Source organism: Sphaerodactylus townsendi, linkage group LG01 (assembly GCF_021028975.2).
Source record: "Sphaerodactylus townsendi isolate TG3544 linkage group LG01, MPM_Stown_v2.3, whole genome shotgun sequence".
NCBI classification, from domain to species: domain Eukaryota; kingdom Metazoa; phylum Chordata; class Lepidosauria; order Squamata; family Sphaerodactylidae; genus Sphaerodactylus; species Sphaerodactylus townsendi.
This window is the reverse complement of record NC_059425.1, coordinates 83,944,319-83,969,658: the sequence shown is the minus strand read 5'-3', so window position 1 is coordinate 83,969,658 and position 25,340 is coordinate 83,944,319. Positions and strand designations below refer to the sequence as shown.

Below are 25,340 nucleotides of genomic sequence, written 5' to 3'. Positions count from 1 at the left end.
TTCCATTTTTATAATTAAACTGAAGAAATGTATGTAGTGAAGAGTAAAGGGTTAACTAACCAAACATGGGAAAGCTCCTATAGGCATCCACAGTTTTTGTGTCTTGCTTTCATTTTCCAGTAACTGTTGATTGTATTGTCTGTGAAAAATTTTCTTTACATTTTGATTCCCTTCCCATCAAATCACAACTGACCTATGGTGACCCCCTGGAGTTTTCAAGGCAAGAGACATTCAGTGGTCCCTTGCCAATGCCTGCCTCCACATCATGACCCTGGTCTTCTTTTGCAGCCTCCCATCCAAATATTAACTAGGCCAACCCTGTTTAGCTTCCAAAATCTGATGAGTTTGGGCTAGCCCAGGGAATCAAGAACATGAATTTGAAATTACCTTGCATAATTTTCATGCCGCTGGTCAGCTGTGACACATTACTTCTTATTGACTATCACTAGGATTGAGTCATTCATTAACAGATCAATGAAACAGAAAGAAATTCCAACCCTTTCAAATGACAGAATATATAAGTTAGCAGGAGTGGGAACTATAGGAAGACGGCTACCAATTTGTATAATCAAGGTTGAGTGTCTCTCACCCCTAATGCTAGTATTTAAAGTTTGTGCGGGCCAAGTGGGAGAAACAAGCCCTTGTGCATGAATCAAAGGCCTCCTGACCCTTGGCCTTCATAGACTAACCCAATGAACACCAGACCAAGATATGTTGTTTTTTGTTTTACACTGTGTTTTATTTAAATTTATTTAAATTGCCTTGCATTTTTGTAAGCTGCTTTGGTTTCCCAGGGGGAAGGAAAATGGGATTAAATGCGTTAAGTTGAACAGATGCCATTGTCATTAAATAATAAAATATAAATACAAAAGTAGAAATTCATTTAAACAGTTTCATTATAAGTCACTGCAACTTAAGAGTGTAATTTCATTGTTTATTTGTTTCCAGAGTTGTGATGCACTAATTCTCATAACATTACAAGCCTTGGAGAATCACTTGTAGTTTGATTGCAGATCAAATGGATCAGTGTTTATACATGGTCCAGTACATGGAACAAAAACATATTTAAAATCCTTGTTAGTGTAAAAATATAATATGTTTACCAGAATAAATGAACACAGGTGCTGCTGGTTAGCTTAGGTAAAATTTACTAAGAAAAATAGGAAAGGATAACGTGGTAGAAAATAACAAAACAATTCTCTCTAGTGGGGCAGACTTACGTCAGCAACAAATGTGGCATAAGTCTTGTGTACCTGAGCAGTTTTGAATGGTATACACAATTTACTAGAACAGAGTAAGACTTGTAAAGCTTCAGCCTCCTCTGTGCAAACCGATGACATTTTTTGCCACTTGATATGATCAGCAGAGGTGGAGTGAGGGGAAATTGCGACCGGGGCGTGTGCATGCCCTGCGCCCCTGCCGCAGCAACGCCCGGAACGCCCCGGAATGCCCCCTCGACTGCCCGGCTATGCCTCCGCCACTGCTCTGCCTGGGGCGTCGCACTCCCCTGTCCTGTGGGCGCTACACTACTGATAATCAGGCTCTCAGACAATCCATTCATACCAGCTGCTTGCAGCACCTGTTCTATAAATAGAACTATTCCGATGACAGCAATGAATATTCCTATGAAGGCACATTTCCTTATTTAAATGTGCAATCAGCTCACTTAAGACTGAAACCACACTGTTACAAAATACTGATAATAAAATGTTTGAAAAAACACTTATATTAAAAAAATAATTTTGTATAAGTTTTTTACAAAATAAATGTGAATTTGTTTTTTTAAAAAACACCAATATGAATAAAATATGAACATGTCATAAGAACAGGCTGCCGGATCAGACCACTAGTCCAGAATCCTGTTTCATACAGTGGCCAATCAGTTGCCTTGGAAGGTAGAGGTAAGCTTGCCAGCTCTCGGTTGGGAAACACCTGGAGATTTGGGGGTGAAGCCTGACGAAAGTGTGGTTTGGGGAGCAGAGGGACTTCTGTGAGGTATAAAGCCATAGAGTCCACCTTCCAATGCAGGTATTCTCCGCAGGGGAGCTGACTCTGGAGACTGGCAACCCTATATAGAGGCCAAGACCCACCTCTACTGCTGCCTCATAGCACTGATATTAAGCGGTTTGCTGCCTCTGTATAGGAAGGCTTCTTTCAGACACCATGACTAGTGACGGCTGGTAGAATGCCCCACAATGAAACTGTCTGACTCCCATTTAAAGCTACCTGTGTTTGTGTCCATTACTAGTTCCTGTGGCAGTCAATTCCATTGTTTAATAGTTTCTTTTTGTTTGGAGGCGATTTCCCAACAGTTTCATCAGGTGCCCCTGAGTTCTAATGCTATGGGAGAGGGAGAAAAGGCTTCCTCTATCCACCTCTATCCATACCACATGTACAATTTTGTTAATCTCTATTTAAGGGGAGACATAACAGAAACTGTCTTTTTTTTCTAGACTGACACTTCAGCATTCCCTCATAGGAAAAGTGCTCCAATTCCCAATCAACTTGGTTGATTATTCTGTATATGACATCTCAATCAAGTTATGTAAATTGATGGTGATACACTATAAAAGCTGTGTGTATACTACTTAGTGACCATGTTTCTGAATAGAATAAAATACCATGAATGAAATATGACATTTTTATCATATAATGTCTTAATACTGCTGAAAATGCTTGAAATTCTGAAAATGTTAAAAAGAAAACTGTTTTCTGGATTCTGTTCCAGTGGATGAGACTAACCTCACTATAGGTAATCAAACCTCTTGTGGAGCACTGCAGAGTTGACTGCATTGTTATATAATCCTTATTTATAACTCTCTCTTTTTTTGCTAAACCAATTATACATTATTTATGACTGACAGTGATCCCTGAGTTCACAGGAAAATTGTATCATCAATTTTTTAAAATTTGCAGCTTGGAGTTTTATTCTGCCAAATAGCTTGTTTCATGTGTACATTTGGTTAAGTTTTGAACTGACTGAAATTCTTTTTGCTCTTATAAATTCAAAATGTGGCAGCTGATGTAGTGTAGTAATTAGAATTTTGGACTGTGGAGACACTGATTCAAATCCCACACTTGGTGTGTCACTTTGGGGCAGTCGTTTTCTGCCTAAACTACTTCACATGGTTATTGTAAGAATAAAATGGAGGTAAGAACCATATACATCACCCTGAACTCCTTGGAAGAACAGCAGGATTAAAAGACATAAAAATAAAATCTTGTCAGATTGCAAAACGATATCTGATTTTGTGTTGAATTATTAACACATACTAGAAGTTGCTATTACTGAACAGTGTTTAATTCACAAATTAATATTATTATTATCTAAGGTATATCTGTGAAATATTGACAGTGTTAAAGATGTAGGCTTTAGTTATACTGCTTAGCAAATGAAAGTCTGCCATTATTTTTGGTGTAGATCAGTTAACTATTTTAAATGCTAGCCATTCAGCAAAAAACCTGTAAGAATTATAACAACCATACTTTGAACTATATTATTTCTGTAGCTGTTGAGAGGTCGGCAAAAGCCATGGATAGTCAATTGCTATAATCATCTTCCAAGCCCTGCTTTGGGTGCCTTCTGAGATAAGGCACCACAACTGGGGGAGGCCCTTCATGGTTTTGGCACCAAAACTCTAGAAGTTTTTTTTCCAGAGAGACTTGCCTGTCTCTCTCTGTTGCCATTTTCCCATCAGTGGGTGGAATGTTCTGGTTTCATCTGGCATTTTCTCAGTAACCCTTCCTTCCTGCACTATATCTTAGTTGTTTTCTTTTAATGTATGTGTATTTTATATTTGTTTTATATAGCCCAATCTGAGGGTGGGGGGTGAAGTGGCCCCTGGAACCAGCGTAGGGATACATAAGTGCGTTTGCCTATCCTGCCAGCATAAGTGGGACCTATGCCTGTGGGGAGGGCAAACAGAGCAGTGGGCCTCAGCAGTGCCTGATCTGGAAGCACCTGCTGCCTGCAGAGCAATACTGACCTAAAGGTGGCGCTGATGTGGTTGGAGGCAGGCAGTTTATCGTCCAGGAGCGCTTCTGACATAGCCCTCTGACAAAGAGCGTTTCCCCACTTACTCATAGCCCCCTATGCCGCGCGCTACTCTCAGCGCGCGTCATTTCTGGCGTGCGCCTGGGCTTCCCCACGAAGAGCGCCAGGAATGATGCGCGCTGAGGGGGTGTGACAGCAGCAGCGTTGGGGCGGCTGCGTTGTCGCTGCCCCTGTAGTGGGGAGTGCCGGGGGACCCCGCGCTACTTGGCTACAGTAGCGCGGGGCAGAAGGTAAGTGGGAAAACGCCCAATAACATGGCATAAGTCTGTTTCCCCAGTGGAACTGACCCTGGCCTTTCTCAGCTGCTGCTGCACCATTTCCAGCTACCCACCAAGCTCCCCCGTCATCAGGATTGGGCTGTAAGTGTTTTAACAAGGCATTTTTATTTGGTTTTAATTTTGAAGATGTATTTTTATTATATATACATGAATCTGCTAGCCATCGTGGTGGCCCTGACCAGGAGAAAAAAAAAGCAAAGTATAATTTTTGTAAATAAAAATAAACAGAAAAAATCACACCAAAAATGTGTTCTTAGTTTTACAATCATTTCCTTATGTCTGTAGGAAAGAAATCCTATTAACCTAAACATTTTCTAGACTTGTCAGAATTTTGCAGCACAACATCCAGACTTGAATGAATGGATGAGTAAATTAACTGAATATGCAGTAATGGCAAAACTAACATCTTTCATACATAATAAATCAATTTCAGAATTTCAAGGAAATGGAATGTCTTTTTAACAACATCACTGAAAATTAGGAATAAAGTTAAATCAAGTGAAACCAAAATAGAAGAAAGATCTAGGCAATATATGTTATAATAAATATGTTATTATATATTGAAAAGACAGACTGTTTTTTAATGTAATTTTGATGGTAAGCTCCACACAACTGTTAGAATATAAAAGTTTATGTTTTATGCATATGTCTAAGTCTATATTTATTATGAATGTTGAAATGTATTTTTTTGTAACCCCCCCCCTCAATATTATGAGAACACTAATTGAAAAAAGACAACGATGCTAGAAAAAGTGGAAAGCAGAAGGAAAAGAGAAAGATCCAATATAAAATGGATTGATTCCATCAAGCAAGCTGTGGCTGTCAGTTTGCGAGATTGTTATACAATGTGACTTGAAGACACAACACACAATTTAGGACCTGTGGTATATTGCCAGAGTTCATGTTATCAGAATATAACTCAAGAGATCACTGTGCATATCTGTTTAATTGCTCTTCATTAAACTGTTATCTTTTTTGTCTTGTAAAAGATGTTTACAAGGAGCAGCAATGTATATGAGACACAGTGCAAGCTTTGTTTTATAAGCACACCTGTTTCCCAAAACAAAACACTGAATTATTGTTTGCGAGCTAGTAGCTGTCTAATTTCAAGTCCTTTTCTTTGCAGTATGACAGACCAGAAAAGCATGGGGAAAAAACTGAGGAAAATCTATAATTTGAGATAAATTACCCTGTGTCGCTTCTGGGTTGTCTCTGGACATCATGATGTGGTTCATGTAACTCATCTCCTCATTTCCCTGCCCCCTCTTACCTGTATTCATAGGAAAATACACTGTGGAAGACAAATAAGAGCACTCCCTATTATTTGTAAAAACTGTTGGGAAACAGTTTATGGAGCTTTAATCCTGTAGTTACATTTACTGCTGTGTGCAGCAAGCGACAAAAGAGATTCTGGTGAGTGGATAGGGGCTGTGGGTAACCAGCATCAGCTGTCCGGCAGCACAGTGCTTTTAAGAGCTTGCTCAAGTTGTGCATCATTTATGGGCTGTATTGCTCTTGTAATGTGTCCCTAATGGAGAAAGATGGAATAATACCTGACTTTAGCAGTAGAATAATTGATATTTGTGTAAGAGTTGTGTTTAGTTGCTCATCTCTTACATGAATTCAGTTATAGAAGAAATGAGCAGTTACCCTGAACTTGTGTTAACTAGATGTATTTCCAGTCATGACATCATATGATGGATTTAATAATAGAATATGGGGAGGAGTTCCCAGTTAAGATGAATGTAAGAAATTAAATTTTTTTAGTTGCGTGTTCTGAACCAGGAGTCAAGAAGCTGCTGCTACTTCCCCCTTGTTTATTAGCTCTGTTTGTCTTTCCCCCCACAGAGAAATATCTTGTATTGAATTTGTTTAAGGGTGTGTAAAAAATGTGAATACATTTCCACAGACCGTGGCCTACCACATTGGGGGGTTCTGGCTGTTTTGATTGGATATTATTCTTTGGTTTTTAGATAACAATTTTGGGCTCCTTTTTAGGTAATTGCTGATGTTACTAGGATGAGGAAGGCCTAGGTTCAATCTTACTAGGTGAACTTGAACCGTTTTTGCATGGCACAATTATACCGGGGTTGAGCTGGCATCACATATACCTGGGCTATTTTATCGCGGTTTCTGCAAATGTTCAGTTCCCGGCTTCTGCCCAGTAGCAGTGTTAGTAATGCTCCAGCTTGCTCTGCACAACCAAAGTTCTGAATTTTCTTTGGAAGCATTTCTGAGCATGCCCATTGTCCCACGTTCTGATTGGCTTTTGTTTTTGAGTAGCAGCTTGAATGGACATCAGGCAGGGAGATCAGCCTGCTGGGCGAAAAACAAACTTTGTCTGCTCCTGATTGGTGTTTTTGTGTATGCGCTGTGGGAATGGTAGAAATTGATCTGTGTTTTGATGGTTTAAAATAAGATTTTGCTGTCAGTGGGAGAAAACTAGTGAATAGGTCTGCTGGTTGATTTAAAATAAAGCTTGTACTGACAAAACAGACTGAGTGATTGTTCTGACTGGCTGTTGCTTTTGAGTGGCAGCTCAGAGCACCTGCGAGCTTGCCCAGCATGTTGTGTTCTGATTGGCTGTTGTTTTTGAGTGGCAGCTTGAATGAATGTCAGGCAGGGAGATCAGGTGGCTGGGCATGAAAAAGAAACCGGTCCTGCTCCTGATTGGTTTTTGCACAGGAACTAGCAGGGTCACACTGGGATGTTTAAAAAGAACCTCCAAACTGGCGATTTTTGAAAACCCCAGGCTAAGGTAAGTATTGCGGGGGGTCACCAGGGCAGACCATGTGCTGTTTTGGGAGCCATAGGGAATTCCTGGCTGCACAGGGATATTTTCCATGCTCACCCTGGGATATTTTGACCATGCAAAAAAGGCCTTGGGCTGCCACACCTTCGTAGCTTTAATCTAGCTGAGCTGGATGGTGTGAGACTATATGTATATTGCTTTGAACTCCTTGTAGGATGGTTGGGATAAAATACTCTAGATAAATGAAGAATCAGGTATCAAATGTTTTCAACATATAAACATTGCTAAAAGTTATTGATAAGCAAGAAAAGTACTAGAAAACATGTTTCTGTCTTTTAAGAGCATAGTGTTATTAAATACTAAGTCAAGAATGTTATTCACTGTAATAAAAACATACAAATCTTAAAACTTGCAATTGTATACTAGTTTAATTGAGAAGTTGTAATTTTTTTAATGAAAATATCCCACAGATTTATTTAGGATGGTTCTAATTTTCTTTTGTGTTGATTATGATTGATCAGATTTTATATCATCTGGTACAATTGGAAATGGAGTGGGTTGGGATAACTGAGGAACCTTGCTTTCAAGGTTAAACACATATTCTATGGATTTTATGGATTCTTGATCTTCAGACCCTCAGTTAGGGTTGCCAGATCCCCCCTAACAACCAATGGGGAATGAGTGCATTGGGGTGGAGATGGATAAGATATTAAGGGAGGCTGGCGCCAACGTCTTTTCTGGAAGTGACTTAATTGAGGCTCTGGTATTTGTACAAAACCTCTGTGGTAGAAGTTTTTACCATACACCAGAACATCTCCCTTGATGTTGCTGATGTGATGAGGTCACTTATGGAAGTGATGCCATTGTGCTGGCAACACCAAGGTCCAGACCTCATTTTAAATGTGGCAAGACTTCCTCCACCCAGTTGGATGCTGCTAGGAGGAGGAGCCCCAAAGCAGAGGATCTGCCACACAGGTCTGGCAACCCTACCATCAGTATGTGCTCTGCATCTAACCTAACAGTTATTGGCAAAGTTTGTTTTGCTTGTCACAAATCTGTGTCAAGGACCTAAGATGCTTGTTTTAGAGTAGGGTTGTAACCTACTCATGCTGAAAAGCTATAGGCTGTTTCTGCACGGTGGCAGAAACAGCTTTCCACTGGCATTAATCATGCCGGCAAAGGTTCGGGACCACTCGCACAGTATCGTGTGGGCAGCCTTGAGGCTGCAGCAAACCGCTCTAGTTCATTTTGTTTACTTACTGGGGGTTGGAGGGCAGCATGAGTGTGTCCCTCCAGCCATATAGAGCTGTGCAGGGATGAGAGGTACGTAAACAGGACACGGAGAGGCCAAAAGTGGCGCCCTCATGCCGGTGCGATTCACATTGCACCACTGGGAAAATGGCGCTTTTGAAAAACCTCGACCTCAAATGAGGTTCAAAAGTGGCGTCTTCATGCTGCTTGGGGAGTGAGCCCAGTGAACAATGCCCCAGGGATGGCATTTTTACCATCCCTAGGGCACTGTTTTCCCGCCCATGTGGAAATAGCCATAGATTTGGGGGACATGGATTTTTCTGATAAAATCAGCACATCAGAAGGCTGTAAGGAAGGTATATCCAGGAATTAGGTATAAAAATAGTAACAGGGCTTTAAAGTTTCAAAGAGAAGGTCTCTGGTCTCTTTATCTTTCTATGCTCTTTTTTGAAAAAGGCATGCTGGTATAAAATCTCTCAGTGTGTCTGCTGCAATAAGATGAGATGTGGCCAACATTATGTGACTTTTGGAAACTGTTGAGCTTATTGTAATCTGGTATTGTAGAATGTGTTCAAATTTACTGGGTTTCTCTTTATGGAGCTAATTGTTTTGATTCAGGAACTAGTGAAGAACCTACTCTGTGGAATTTAAAAAAATATTCCTGGATTGAGGAATTTACAATAAGAGGTTGAAATGAAGAAATGAGTCTTACTCTGTACAATGTTCATTGCTGCAAAGCTGAAAATAAAGTAGTTAAATGATATTTGGACTATGTCTGGTTCCTTTCACATGAGGTTTTTCCTTTTTTGTACTGAGGATAAAAGATATCTTGTAACCAACAGTTTACCAAGAGAAGTATTGCTTAGTTGAAGAAATGCAAAACTTGCTATGAAGAGCATGGGAAGAGAGTGATTGTATCCAACTCATTATGTTCAACAATACATTGCACAATAAATAATAAAAACATTGTTTTTAATGTTACCAGTAAAATGAAACAAGTGTCAACTATGTTGGTGAAATCTGAATGTCTATATGTTTTAGCTGGGGCAAATGTTTTTTTCTGTGATAGTATTAGATTAAGAACATAAGAACATAAGAACAAGCCAGCTGGATCAGACCAAAGTCCATCTAGTCCAGCTCTCTGCTACTCGCAGTGGCCCACCAGGTGCCTTTGGGAGCTCACATGTAGGATGTGAACGCAATGGCCTTCTGCGGCTGTTGCTCCCGATCACCTGGTCTGTTAAGGCATTTGCAATCTCAGATCAAAGAGGATCAAGATTGGTAGCCATAAATCGACTTCTCCTCCATAAATCTGTCCAAGCCCCTTTTAAAGCTATCCAGGTTAGTGGCCATCACCACCTCCTGTGGCAGCATATTCCAAACACCAATCACACGTTGCGTGAAGAAGTGTTTCCTTTTATTAGTCCTAATTCTTCCCCCCAGCATTTTCAATGAATGCCCCCTGGTTCTAGTATTGTGAGAAAGAGAGAAAAATTTCTCTGTCAACATTTTCTACCCCATGCATAATTTTGTAGACTTCAATCATATCCCCCCTCAGCCGCCTCCTCTCCAAACTAAAGAGTCCCAAACTAAAGAGATTACTATGAGTGAGGATTGTTGGGAAGCTAAAATCCTCTAGTGATTTAAGTTATTTGCATTGGTTTGTTCGATAACATTTTTGCCCTGACTTTTTGTGATGAATTTTTATGTAAATTTTTTGAGTTCACAGTTGTGTGAAGAAATGTGTTGGAAGATCACCAATGTGTTGGAAGATCACCAAGGAAGCCCAGGGTCATTATGCAGAGGCAAACAGCCTCTATTTGTCTCTTGCCTTGAAAACCTTTCAGGATTGCCATAAAGTGGCTTCAACTTGATGGCAGTTTCCACCACCACTACCAATACACAGTGATTCTTTGTGAATTGCTTTGTTGATTTTCAAATCTTTCTTTGCTATTATCCGCTTTATTAACAATCTGTAACTTGGGATCCGAATTCAGAGTGTAATAGTCTTTAACCCAGATATGCTACAAATGTGTGAGAAGAGCACAAAAAGATGACAGTATTTTGGATCCTACCGTCATTGTGAGTAACTTCTCATTGCCTTCAGCTGACTTAATTTACTTGTACTGATAAAAAAAATTAAAGAACAATAGGATTTGTAAAATGCCTCTATAAATTTTGGAGTGTGTTAATCATTATTAATATGCCATTGAGAAAATGGAATGGAATGCTATTCTTGTCGTAGATCAGTATATAAAGATAAAATGAGTATGGAAAGTTTAATATTTCATGAATCAAAGATAAAGTTGAGAAGTGACTGATATATGAGGCAAAGTACAGATTTGGTTGTTTGGCAACCTGTCAAAAGTCTGGCCTCTGAATTATTTGAAATGAATTACTTTGCCAATAGACCTTGATGTATGAATTAATGTCTGCAGAATCTATCAGCTGTTATAATCTTCTAGCTAGTTTAACACTTCAATAGTAGTCAACAAATGCTCTTATCCACGTTAAACAATTCTTGGTTGTTCCTTTTTGTTGTTGTTCCTTTTATTTCTCTCCAACATTTAATTTCTGTAAACATGTTTTATTTTTCATATTGTCAAAAATACGCAACTAAAAAAAGTAAAAAGAAATGAATTTTATAGATACCTCTTACAGAGCGTCTTGCTGGGTAAGAATAGTGTCATTCATGAACTAGATTACAGGGAAAGACGAGCAAGCAGTGCACATAATCAAGTCAATGTTAGGCATTCTAATTTTGGTTTTATTTGGAAAGAGAGAAGGACGTACTTTACTGCTCCACTTAAGTCAACAGAGCATAGAAGTGCCCAAACATTTGTTCTTAAAATAGATCAAAGGATTAGTTGGCCTGGGAGTTTGAGTTTTATTCCTGCATTGTATTGTTCTAATAATGTTCTGAAGCTTGGTTGCATGTACTCTGAATAAGAATATTGGATCCACTATTGTTCTGCTTGGCCATTGGGTTGCTTGGTAATGTAATTATGAATATTTATAGGACACAATACAGGTCAGTTAGTGCTGTTGTAATCTGGTGATTTAGTATGTCAGTAACATTTAAAATATTTGTCATTGTTAGTAGCTTGAGTGATAAATTTGTGGTAGATGCTAATGATTAATAATTGTTCTTCTCTTCTACCTTCTCTAAGTAGTAAGTGGTCAAGTGTTTTCCACAGGGGGGCCACAGTAGTAGCCTCCTCTCTGCTGTTGCTGCCAATACAGTGCAGTGGCAATGGGGCTTCCCCAAGGCACGTTTTCCTACAGTTTTCTTGGCCTTGTCTCCTGGGAGCAGTTATTCGTTGCCCTATGATACTAGGCATTTCTATATATTTTAACAATCACCAATTAAATATTGTTATAACAATATAACATTATAACAATATGTGTAGCAGATTGTTTGAATTTCATTTTTAAAAAGTCTTTATCCCCGTTCATTCTGGAGATATGCCTTTGCTTTATGCCTTCACAACCAAAGCTGTCAGAGACTTTTTAAAAATATAAAGTATGATGCCATTTTCTATCTGCACAGCTTGTGTGGAGAAATGTTTTTCCCTGTGAAATGTTTTTGCACGCAGCAAATCTCCTCTTTCCCTTTCTCCTAGTTGACTTGCTTATCTCTGGCTATTTTTGCTGCTACCACAGGTTGTGAACTAGGAGGAACTTCTGCCTGAAAGGTCCGGACCCAGCCCCTCTGCTGTTTTGGCATTTGATGTTTCTGTCACATTTATCCGCCTCACTGGCTACTGTGGGGATTCACACATTCTTGGGCACTCTGTGGATGAAAGGATTAACTGCTGCCCTGTCCCCTTACTTCTCCTTGATCATGGTGACTGAAGTGGGCTTAATGTGGGTACACAGATCAGATTACCAGTATGCAAAATGTAGAGTTTAGTTAAAGTACCAAAGTCTGTAAGACATCAGACAGAGCATGGATTTTTTTAAAGATGATAACATACAAACCTTACTCTAATTGATGTTATGTGAGGATAGACTGTCCATTCCTAGTGCTGCAAGCATTTGAAAATCATCCCTTGCTTTGGTTCTCAATGTCTGTAGCTTTTCCCCTTTATTTAACAACACACGCTTCAGGTGAAGTCCAGAGTAGATTGCAGTCTGCTCAGAATGGCTTAAAGTGCAATGGAGAATGACCTTTTGAGTAAAAGAGCTTCTCCTTCCTGCCCAAGGGTTAAGCAGTCTCCCTTTGTCCACCTTTTGTGTTCTTTGCAATTTTCCCTGTCCTTAAAAGGAACATCTGTTGCCCCCCCCCCTTTAGACTGATGGCCCTTTAGACATGATCTGGCCCTGTTTCAGTCTGATCCTGTCATGTCTCCCATCTGGGATGTGAGATCCTCTGTCTGGTACCACTTTCTCTTGCTTGCTCAGTTTCATTTTTAGGCAAGGTCTAGTTAGCCTGTTAAACATCTGCTAGCTGCTACACTTCAAAGTGTTGGAGTATGGTTTGTTTTTCTTTATTATGGGTTGTTGTTGTATTTCCCTTCCCATGAAAGGGAACTGGTGCTGAAAGGCTGACATGGGGGGAGTGGAGTGGTATAACTGGAGCTGCAGTTCACTTCTTTTCTTCCTACAGACTCCAAAGAGGAAATGATCACCAAGACTTCAGGTTTAACAGAACATCTAACTCCAGTAACAATGATTGGATGGCACTCCTGGATTTGAAAGAAGCATATCAGTTCACTACTCCTCTAGAAAATACCTTTGTCTTTTGTTGAGACAATGCCACTTCTGATACAGGACCCTATCCGTAGGCCTGTCCTCACCCAGAGTTTTAGAATAATAGAATCATAGAGTTGGAAGAGACCACAAGGGCCATCAAGTCCAACCCCTTGCAATGCAGGAACACACAATCAAAGCACTCCCGACATATGCTGATCCAGCCTTTGTTTAAAAACCCCCAAAGAAGGAGACTCCACCACTCTCCGAGGCAGTGAATTCCACTGTCGAACAGCCCTGATGGTCAGGAAGTTCTTCCTAATGTTTAGGTGGAATCTCTTTTCCTTCACCTTGAATCCATTACTCCATGTCCTAGTCTCTGAGGCAGCAGAAAACAAGCTTGTTCCCTCTTCGACATGGCATCCCTTCAAATATTTAAACATAGCTATCACGTTTCTCCCTTAACCAGTGGCGTACCTCGGCAAACTGGACCCTGGGCAAAACCTGAGTTTAATGCCCCCCTATGGGCATCCAGCTCTATCTCTCTTTATGTAAATCACTTGGTGATGCTGTAGAGGTACCTTCTGCTGACTTGGCCCCCTATGTTGACTTGGATCTAACCTAATGGATCCATGCTATGGTTACCTCAAGGCTTGACTATTGTAATTCATTCTACCTGAGTTTGCTCTTAAAAACAACTCAGAAATTTCAGTTGGTGTGGAAGTCTGTATCTTGGATTACTATTGCGTGCTAGGCAGAACAGGTTTCATATATACATTCTACAGACTGTTCTTTGGTTACTGATCACTTACTGGATTTAATTAAATGTTCTGGCTATCCCATATTATGCACTTAATGATCTTGGACCCTCACATCTGTGGGAATGCCTCTCTTGCTATGCTCCACAGCAGCAACTTTAATCATACAAGCAAGACCTTCTGAAAGTGCCACCCTACAAATGGGTTGACCAGCTACTGCCCATTCATGCACAGTCTCTGTGGTGGCTCTCACTTTGTGGAACAGCTTACTGAGGAGGTTGAGAAGGCCTTCATGCTTTTATCATTCTGCAGAATGTATAAAACAGAAATGTTCAGGAAGACATTCAGGTATAGGGAATTGGAACTGTGGTTTTATGGAACAGTATGAGTCAATGCAAAAGGCCACTTTATAGGGGATAGGTTTGCAGCCTATTGCAGTGCTCTTTGTTGTATCACCTTCCTTTTACTGTACTATTACCTTCTATCTTTGATTTTTGTGATGGTATGTCCTACTGCACTGTTAGAGTTCTGTGCTCTCTGATTGTTTGTATTCTGTAATCCACTTTGAGTCTAGGAAAAAGTCAGCCTGTAAATGAAGTAAATACTGTCAAAATAGTTTCTCTTTATACCTTTTAGTGCTCAAATATAATTATTAGGAATTAGAACGGCAGATAAAAATGACCATTTTAGTGTGTAGTTTTTTCAAGGTTTGGGATGATAAGCCAAGGCAAATGACCACAGTAATATCGTCTGTATGTAGAATCAAAGGACAAAATTGTCTGTAGCATACATGAGAGGGTGAGAAAGTGAAAGTATGATGGTAGCCACAGACTGGGTCCTGTGGAATGACATCTTGTACTTCTTATTGCAAAGTTTCATATAGCCAAGGCACCTATGTGTAAATTCCTCCTTGTGCGGTACAGTTGTACTCTGTCAGAGAAGAGGGATTGGCAATACTTGATGAGAAAGGCACATATGCGTGTGCAGTTTGTGGTTTTTTTTGTGTAATGCTATGACACCTGGAGAAAGAGAAGACATCAAGCAGTTTTAAGAACAGCCATTATTTAACAGTGCCATATGGAAGATTTCATTTTTGACCATCAGGTTCAAATATGACTAATTTTTGTTTATGTTAGCAAGTGCAAGTGAGCAAAACATATTTTGAGTGCACATTTCCCTTTGCTGTTTTATGACAGCAATGACAGAAACATGGATGCCAGATTTTATAGTAGTACATGAATGGAGTGTGATTTTCAACTTGATAATTTTGCAGTTAATAAAGAAGGCTGGTTAAATTTACAATAATCAATGTTGAAAGGAACCCTGCTGTTTCACTATCTGTTGGACAGAATTTTCCATTCCTGTCTCATTTATGATAGCAGGAGGGGGAGGGGGTTGTTCCAGGAAGGAGGCAACAAATCGTCTATAGCTGGAATCTGTGTTGCATCATATCTACCCAACAGAAAGTTATTTTTGGTCTATTTTAATAGCATCGTAAAAAAATTCTGTAGGTTGTTCTTCCCAGACATTGTAAGATAGTGGGCCACTATCCACTTACCTCTTCAAATCGCAACGCCGCAGCGACCCCGCAGTGAAAAACCTCCGCGGCTTCTGACCACGGAGACATTTGTTCCCCACAGGAAAATTGCGCGGGCAGCAAAGAGCAGAAGTTCCATGGAAATAGGGGGAATAGAGCGTTCCGATTGGCTGGAGAATTTGTGCGTCATGGCCATCCGAGGGCGGGTCTCCGTCTCGATTGGCTGGAACGCTTTTGGTTGTGATTGGTTCGTACGTGCGTACGTGCGAACGTCATCAGAAAGGCGCTGCACACCTTCTCGCGAGATCGAAATGAAAGCAAATATTTCGGGCAGTAAAACGAAAGAAAAACGCACTCCGTTAGAACCGGCTGTGTCTTGAATGGGCGCTGCAAACCCGCACAACCGTGGAGCTCGAGCAAGAAAAAAGCAATGTTGAGACGTCTTGTTGTGTACACGTCTCAATTTCCGTGAAAGTGCAATGGGTGTCGACACGTGTCTACGTCATCACTACGCGCACTTTTAGACGGGGACACCCCCACTTAACAAGATGGCGCTCCCTGTTCCCTGATTGGCCGTGAGCTGCGCATCACAGCGAATCAGCCGCGCGCAAACAGCCGAGGTTCCCCACAACCCCGCGGCACCCGCGGGGTTTTTAAAAAAGTTGCTGTTTTTAGCGGAGCTAATTTGCCGCGCGGCCAGGAGGCGGGAGAGAGGTAAATCCCTGGCAGCCGCGCAGTGGGCGCCGGAGATGTGGGGAGCGTCCAGGACCCCCGTGGCTTTTACAGAGGTGACCCCACGGCTTATGGTGAGTGGATAGTGACCCAGTAGTTACTAGTTGCCTGTGTAGTTACTAGCAATATTCAAAATATTATTAAATTACTGTTGTGCCCCGATTTTTAGTGGTAATGCTAGCACTTACGGTAAACATCAGAGTTCCTTCTAATTACTGCCAGGGTAGAAGGAAAGGAAGGAAGGAGCTCAGTTTTAGCTCTCAGGCCAATCTTCTGAGGTAACCCTTGGTGAAATCCTGGCATTAACTGAGTAATGCATTCCAGAGACAAATTCTAGTGTGGTAGCTGTGTTAGTCTGTTGTAGTAAAACCCAAAAAGAAATCTTGTGCCACCTTAAATATTATCAAATTTACTGTGCATCGTCAAATGGACTCTCAATGTGAAAAGATTTAGATTTGCTCTTAGCGAAGACAGGGATAGAATCAGGAAAACACTTTTCTTTTGCTCAAGGAGAGATGTGAGAAGACTTCATAGTTCTTTTGTTACCCTAACATCATTGGAAAGTGTTTATTTTGCAAAGTTTCTACTTACACTAATTTCAAAAAGTTTCAGACTCTGAGCTACTCAAGTTACAATCAGCAGGTTTGGTCTAACTAACAATTACTGCAGGTAGATATACTTATAATAGGTATTTGAGTGAAAACATTAAAATCAATTATCCGAAGTTAAGACATAATCACTTGCAAATAGAATTTCTACTAGAAACCAATAATGTTGTCTGGGCTACCAGTTAAGATCTGCCTCACAAGCCTGCTCTCTGTGTGCCCACTTTGAGAGGTGAGGTGGGTGGCAAAGTGTGATAGGACTTTTTCAGTAATGGCACCTCACTTATGGAATGCCCCTCTCCTGGAGGTTTGCCTGGCATCTATGTTGCTCCTTTTAAGGTGCCAGGACAAAATAGTTCTGTTCACCTAGGGAAAAAATGGATGATAAAATGGAGAAGAGGAGAATACAAGAATGATGTAACCTGCCTTGAGTCTCTGTTGTGGAGACATGATTTAGTGAACAATTTATATAGCTGAAGATGGGGAATAGATTAAAAATAGGCAGCTAGGTGGGAAGGAGAGATGGGAGCAGAGAAAAGGGAGATATGGGGGGTTGCCAGGAGAGACACACACAGAGAGAGACAGACAGACAGACAGACAGACACTGTGCAACTGGGCCGCAGTTTTCCAAAGTAGTGGCTGTCAGTGGGAGGGAAGGAGGGACAGCTAAAGATAGAATTTTGTTTTCAGCCAGCTATACCTGACACTTTTGGACTTTTGGGAAACTAAAAATATTAAGTAACCAATTAAAATAGCATAATGACAGAACAAAATCTTAGCACTTCTTGGATGTTGTGAGGTCTCATCTCTTTATCTCAGTGTTTAAGATCATGCGGTAGGTGAGAACATGTGTTCCATTTCTAATGAAGAAAACAGAAGAAAATGTGATCTCGTTTTGTATAGAAAATATGCAAAATGTAAGAAGGACTTTTTTTAAATAATAAAGAACTTAAGCGGAGCCCTGCTGTGTTAGAACCAATAGTTCATCTAGCTCAACAAGCATCCTGTTTCATGCAATCATCAACCAATCGACTGGGAGGACTGACAGACAGCACAGAATCTACAGCATTCCCAGATGCTGCTTCCTGGCAGAGGTATTCATGGATTTCTTGCCTTTGAAAGTGGAGGCATCCTGCAGTCATCATGGCTAGTGGCTGCTGATAGACCTATCCTCCATGAATTTGTCTAGTCCCCTTCTGAAGTCATGATTGACAGTTGACAGTATCATCACTGTGTCCACTGACAATGATTATTCCTTTAACTGAAACAATATTTGTGGCCATGGACATAATCAAGTTGAAAAATGTTGAAGTTTGAATTCTGCTGTTAACAGGCAATATTTTTGTTGTGTCTTAGTATGGTTTCTCCATTTTGGAAATATTTATGAGGGTTATAAAATTAGTTTTAATGAAACGAGCATTACATGAACCTACATCATCAGTAACTGCTTGAGGTTGTTGGGTCAAAAGAGTAGTTTCATTTAAGTACATCAGAAACAACATTCGAGTTGCTATAGTTGAATTTACTGTTTTGTCCATTATTAGATATTCCAAAGATTTGCAAAATTGTGTAGATCTATTTGGTTCTATTTCTGATTACTTTGACGGGAAAGTCTGTGGATAACCAGCTTATCCTGATTTACTTTAAGCAAACAGTATAAAAGCAATAATGTTAGTGAAGCATATGAGGTGCAGCTAGATGTCTTTTAATGTTCACCATATGTTCTGAAGTGGGTTTGCAGTTATTGATTAAAGTATATGTGCCAGAACTGTGATGCTATATGAGAGACTGGCTCAGTGTAGAACATTTGTTAGTTGCAATGATTTGTTATGGCTGTACAATCAACATTGTTTTGGTATTCCTGCATTGCAAGATTCTATTGTGCTTTTACACACAGAATCTGTTAATGTTTCACAAAGTAGAAGCAGAGACATTATCTGCAAGATCAAGTTAAGAACACAGTTGTATCTTCTGTTTCATTATTTCAGTAATAAATAGTCAAATATTTTGTTTGAGTTAGCCAACAAAATTACTAGATGGCAGAATAGAAATTATTAGCTGTGTTGTCTATTGTTGAAGACCTAATAGTTGTTCAAAATTGCAACTATCAGAAATGCCGATAATCAGTGGAAGCAACAAGTCTCTCATTCACATTTTTATGTAGAAGTTGCATGATCTTTTTTTTTTGCAAGAGAGTGTCTTTGCTATACATCGTGTGGCAGTGATTTTTTAAAGTAGGGTTTTTGCAGGCCACAAATAATTCCTCAACTGCAATTGAAAATGTAGCAGAGGAGGAAAATAGAAATACACCAAAACTAGGAGAAAGAGGGTGAGGTGGTAGTGCAGTATATGCAGGACAGAAAGAAAAAAGCGAATGAGGTAAGAAAAAAAGCAGAATAGTGGACCATGCCTGTTTCTCACATTGTAGGTCAGTTGCTTCTAGGCCTGTTGAGACTATGAGGGTCCATGATCAACCTCACCATGCTCCTTCTTTATCTGACAATGAGCATCCCTTGGATGAAGACCCTCTATGCCATCTCTGAAAGATGCTGTGGGAGATCCTTTGCCTATCTCCTCCCCACCCGGTTGACAGCAAACAATTTGCTGAACTTCTCATCAGCAGGGGCATAATGCCCATTGGGCAAAGTGGGCATTTGCCCAGGGCACCCCCTTGTGGTGGGCGCCAGAAATGCAGGGGTCGGTTGTGGGTTTTATTGGGTATTTTAGTGGGTTTTCTATTTTTGGCCTGCAGAGGGTGCAGTTTTTAGGTTAGAAGCACCAAAATTTCAGGGATGTTTCGGGAGACGCTCCTGATGCTATCACCCAGGTTTGATGAGGTTTGGTCAAGGAGTCCAAAGTTATGGACTCCCAAAGGCGGTGCCCCATCCCCCATTGTTTCCAATGGGAGCTAATAGGAGATGCGGGCTACACCTTTGAGGGTCGATAACTTTGGACCCCCTGAACCAAACTTCACCAAACCTGGGTGGTATCATTAGGAGAGTCACCTAAAGATACCCTGAAAGTTTGGTGCTGCTAGCTTAACAATTGCACCCCTGACAGCAGGCACCCTCCAAATTTCCCCAGATTTTCCTTTTAACCCCCCCCCTTGGCATGGATTTAAAGGGAGAATCTGAGGTCCCCAGTTTAAACATTGAAAGTGATGCTGTTTCAGGGTGGGGGAGAATCAACCCCAAAATAGCATCAATTTCAAGGTTGTTTAAACTGGGAACCCCAGATTCTCCCTTTAAGGTGGATTTAAAAGGAGAATCTGGGCTCCCTAGTTTAATTGAAAATGATGCTGTTTGGGGGTGGATTCCAGCATCACTTGTTTAAACTAGGGAGCCCAGATTCTCCCTTTAAGGTGGATTTAAACGGGGTTCCCAGTTTAAATAACATTGAAAGTGATGCTGTTTCCCCCAATTGGGGGGACTGGATGCAACACCATAAAATGTTTTCATAGCAGTAATAAAACATTTTAAAAGCATTTCTGCTGCGTGGCATGGCCCATTGCTGTGTTCAGATTTGTGAGTTGGGGGATGTTCTATAATGTGATGGTGACTTTGAAATGACCTGGTGGAAAAAATCATTGTTTGGTCATTGTGGGGGAGGGCAGCTACCCATGGGGGGCGCCAAACTCCAGTTTGCCTAGATATGCCACTGGGCATAGCTACAAGGGGGCTGGGGGGCACAGTACAAGTAAGGCACAGTACAAGCAAGCCTGAATTTCCATCTCTTCCTCTGAATGCCTATTTCACACTTGTTTCTACAAGAACTTCAAGCACTGCAGATTTGTCCTCTAATTGCTAAGGGTGCGGCCCAAAGTAACCCCTGGATAATCCAAAGGTTCTTCCCAGAGCGAGAGAGCGAGAGAGCGAGAGTGAGAGTGAGAGAGAGAGAGCGAACGCTAATATGTTCTTTTGAATTTATATGAAGAGCATTCATCAGCCTGGGTAGCCAAGGCCAGAAGCTGCTGTGGGCACAAATTCAGAATCTACTTTCTTGACTTGCTCTTGAAAAATCTGTCTTGAGTGCTGAAACTGTGCAGAACTTCCACATTCAGAGGCAGTAAACCTCTGAATACCAGTGACAAGAGACATCAGACTTTGACCTCTATGCCTTTTTGTTGAACCTCAGGGAGTTTACTGTGGGGAGTTTACTCCAAGCATTCTCTACAATCCCAGATGCAGAGAAATTATGAACAGCTATGTGTTTGTGTCCCCTGCTCTTTCTTCTAGGCTCCTTTGTTTACAATTTAGACATCACAAACAAGCAGTGGTGACATTAAAACATTTAAAATATAGCTGTTATGAAAACATCCTTCATTGTGCAGAACTAGGGTTGCCTGCTCCAGATTGGGAAATACCTGGAGGTTTTATTTTATTTATTTTATTTTATTATTGCATTTATAAACCATCCCCTAAGGGCTCTGGGTGGTGGACAACAAGTATTACAAACCATATAGCAATAACAATAACATTTAAAATCATTAACATCATTAAAATATATAAAATTACAGTGCTCTGTATGAACCATATGGCGTCCAGCGTTAAAACTATCAGTAAAAAACCCCTCCTGGAGAGGTGAAATCCGAGGAAGGTGAAAGGTGAAACCTGAGGAAGGGGGGTCCAGAGAGAGGACAGACTTTAGTGGAGTGTAGTGCAGAATTTACCATACAAAGCTGCCATTTTCTCCTGGTGAACTGATCTCTGTACCTGGAAATCATTTGTAATTCCAGGAGATCTCCAGCCACCACCTGGAGGTTGGAACAATATATGACTTGCACTCCTTAGCTAACTATTATGTATCTGAAATTCATTCCACTATCTATAGTGAAAAACCACATTATGCACTTATTTTGAGATACAAGGTATTATAAAATTATTTGTGAAAAGATTTACCAAAACCAAAAAGGCTTAAAGATAGATCTTTTTCAAGTGGAATCAAGTATGCAACAATTACATGATGCAGGTGGCAGTGAGGAACAGGATCTTTTCATTGGCTGCCCTCTGAGTTTGAGATGGTCTCCCACTCTCTTTGCATCATCCTGTAATGTATTTTAGTGCAGGATAAGCCTTTAAAAATTAAATGACTTTTAACTAAATAGTGTTTCGTTTGTCTTTCTCCTTTTTTTAGCTTTTACTTGATGATGGCACTTTGAGATTTTAGTTGGTTGCTGTCTGTTTTCTTCTTGTTTTTCATGTTGTATTGCTTTACATGTTGCTGGTGTGGTTGCTGTTTTATAAATGGTCAAACTTTTAAAATGTGTTCAGTTTATCTCTTTATTTTATATGGTTTTGTTTATTGTTTTGTTTATTGTTGTAAACCGCCTTGAAGGGGAGGGAAGGCAGCATGGTTTAGCCCAATCTTGTTAGACCTCAGAAGCTAAGCAGGGATGGTACTTGGAAGGGGTACCTCCAAGGAAGACTCTGCAGGGGGAGGGAATGGCAAACTAATTCTGCTTTTCACTTGTCTTGAAAGCCCCTCTGGGGTCACCATAAATTGGCTGTGATTTGATAGCACCTTGAGCCACTTTGGGGAGGCAACATAAAATATTTAAAACGAATATACGAATATTTAAATTCTAAAAGATATCTCCCTCCACCCTTTCTATAGGTTCATTTTTTTAATTCAAGATCATGAAATGTGAGAAATGGGGTTTTGTGTGTGGGCTCATAATGCTTGCAGTTTAATGAAATATGGGGGAAAGGGAGTGAGTTTGCCATGGCAGGCTTATAGAGCCTGTTCAGATGTACTCATGTAGTGCATTCTTGTGAACTCTGAGAAACAGCAAAATACAAAAGAAAGATAGAAACCAACAGCAGATAGCGACTATGGAATCTAAAGAGCAATGGCTGGAAATATAGGAGAACAATCCAGTGGATAGTCAGAGCTGGGAGAGGGAAGGGAGCAAGCCTTAACATTGCTTCACAGTGACATACCGGAAATTGTTGGGTTTTCCCTTGGTCCTGTAAAATGGGTAGAACTATGAATGTATGGAGTTAGTTTTTGATGCAACAGTGTGAAACAGCAGTGTGAAAATGGTGTGAAAATGGTGTAAAAGGGTTAGCACCATTTTCACACCATTTTCACACCACTGTTTGGCCCATGCGGAATCTGCCACAGAGATGAGAGACTTCTCCATGTGGCAGATTGCTTGTAAACAGTTGGCTATTCATGAGGAATAGTTCAGGGCAACTTCTCTATTTTAAACTCTTCCTTATAATATATAACAGCACTTGTGGTTTGGGGGATTTTGTTTTGCTTTGTTTCATAGGCAAACAAATTCCTTAATTCATTGCTATAATTATTTCCTGTGACTCATTCTAAATCTCAGTGACGTTAAAAAAACCCTTTATTCTCAAATTCATTTTTATTGTTTGATTTTAGTTATGAATTTGTAAATGCATCTTAAGCTTTTTTCTTTTTGTCTTTGCCATTTAATAGGATGATGAAGTGGTTCTGCAGTGCACTTCTACTGTTCAGAAAGAGCAACAGAAATTGTGCCTTGCTGCAGAAGGGTTTGGCAACAGGCTCTGCTTCTTGGAATCCACATCAAATTCTAAGGTACCACAAGTTATGTTATTCTGATGCTGATTTAAACATTTCTGACCTGCTAAAGGTTTCTTCTAGTATTATGTTACATGATTGATTCTGGGATATTAATCTTCTATAGCTTGATATATTCCACTGTGTAGTTTCCACATAGACAAATAATTTGAAGGTAAAATACTGAACAGCCAAATTCGGAATATTTCAAAATATGAAAAAAGTTTGAGTTATCAAAGGAGGATCAACATATGACGTCAAAGGAGATGTATATCGTATGTTATGTTCCAGATTTTTAAAGCAATAATAAAAATTACTTCAGATTATATTCAGGAAGACCATATGTTATATCTGGAGGCTTGTTATCCTGTTGGTGAATTTCTGAAGAAAAAGCATGAGTGGGATTTTGTCTTATTTTCTTCTGGAACTGCTAATTAATCTTACCAAGTTTTTTAGATCTGACAGGTTAAATGAATAAAATATTATCCAACTGATATTTTTTCCACATAATATGTCAAAGCATTTTGTTCAATAATATGGCAGCCATATTATTCAACAAATATGAAACATTGTGGACCCAGTGTTCTAAGAACAATTATACCCTTTTAATTTAGGCTGCAACTTCGTGTATACTTTGACTAAAATCTCAGTGAGTGGAATAAAAGCACCTTTACATTGTGCTGGATTTGATCTCTGTATCCCTTGCTGAAAACAACAGTTATTGTTATATCATAGGATGTAGCAACTCTGAGTTAAGAGTCATGGTTTTGTTCCACTTCCATGACATCTCAGGTCATATGTTGTTTGAAACTGCAGAAGGGAATCCATGTTCAATATTAAAGCTGAGGTGTTACCAAAGCTGAGGTGATATTAAAGCTGAGGGGTTAAGATGAAGCAATGAAAAATACTGACTCACAAGGAAGTTGGTAGGTTTCCCTGGGGGTCTGGACATTTCAATATCAACAACCTCCACCTTTTGTCTTCCTGAGCGTTTAACAAAGTTCGGGCCATTATTAACTATTGAGGCTTGTGGGAGGACCATCTAGGAATCTGGCTTACATTTTAGACTTCCCTAGGAATATAATCATGAGTAATGCCAAGGCCATCAGCTATCTCTTAGCTTTTATTAATCAGCCTGCCACTCAGGTAACCTACTCATCCCTTCCTGAGTTCAGCACCCAATATACAGATACCAGAATAGGAAACAAGACCCTGTACCCTTGATCCAATCCTGCTGTGGATCCTAATATCTACATGGACTTGGGCTAATAAAGGGACTGCCAATAGATGCCACAATAAAAAAAACATCCAAACTAGTGAGGAATTAGGTTCAATGTGAATCCCAAAGGATTGCTCCTCCATTGCTAAAATCACTGAAGAGAGACTCTTCTCATTTGGATTTCTTCTGCCATTGCTACTTTGAAATTTCTTCACTGACGTCAAGACATCTGGACCAAGCAACATAAGAAACTTTTGCTCTGCTTTTTTAAACCACACCCTTCTTCCTTTCCATGTCCCATCCCTTCACTGAAGCACTGCTCAGAGAGAGCCTGCATCCTGTGTCATCTTACTCCCCCAATTTCCGATTTCTCTTTGGAAACACTTTACACTCATAACACCAAGTGTGGGTTCTTAATTTATCACCCAAACTGAGGGAAGAATATCCTGTGTAATTGGAACAATGTCCATTGATATTGATTGGTATGCTCAATAAAGATTACAACTTAAGTATTGCCTCCCTCACTTTATGCCATTCTAACCCTCCCCTGAGATATTGCCCAAGTTTGTGCTTATTTCAAGCACATAGAAAATATCCCCTTATAAGAAAATCTAGGAATGCATGTCTGTTGTGCACAATGCAAAAAAGAAAAGAAAAGTCTGTGAGATGTCTTAAAAAGAGGCAGCTTCCAGTGTGCTTTCCAAACAGCAAAGGGGTCAGAGTGGGAAAGAGGCTGCTTCCAGCCCAATCATTTTGCTCTCTGGTCAGTTTCACCCTCAGCTTTCTCTTGACATTTTGTGTGCAGCTAAAGGGATTCTCCCTGCCGCCATTCACTGAAGGTTGCCCCAGAATGTTTGCTCTGCAGGCTCTGATTTGGGTGCCTTTTCAGTCCAAAAAGTACATGTGCAGTAAAAAG

The 25,340-nt window shown here is 40.2% G+C and overlaps 1 protein-coding gene across 1 annotated transcript in view; it reads left to right on the top strand.

Moving 5' to 3' along the window:
* The window catches only part of RYR2 (ryanodine receptor 2), a 464,284-nt gene that overhangs the window by 72,150 nt on the left and 366,794 nt on the right, over positions 1 to 25,340 (top strand). The window contains exon 2 of the mRNA XM_048485659.1: positions 23,104 to 23,223. Within this exon, the coding sequence (XP_048341616.1) occupies positions 23,104 to 23,223 (120 nt within the window). The remainder of the gene's footprint in view (positions 1 to 23,103; positions 23,224 to 25,340) is intronic.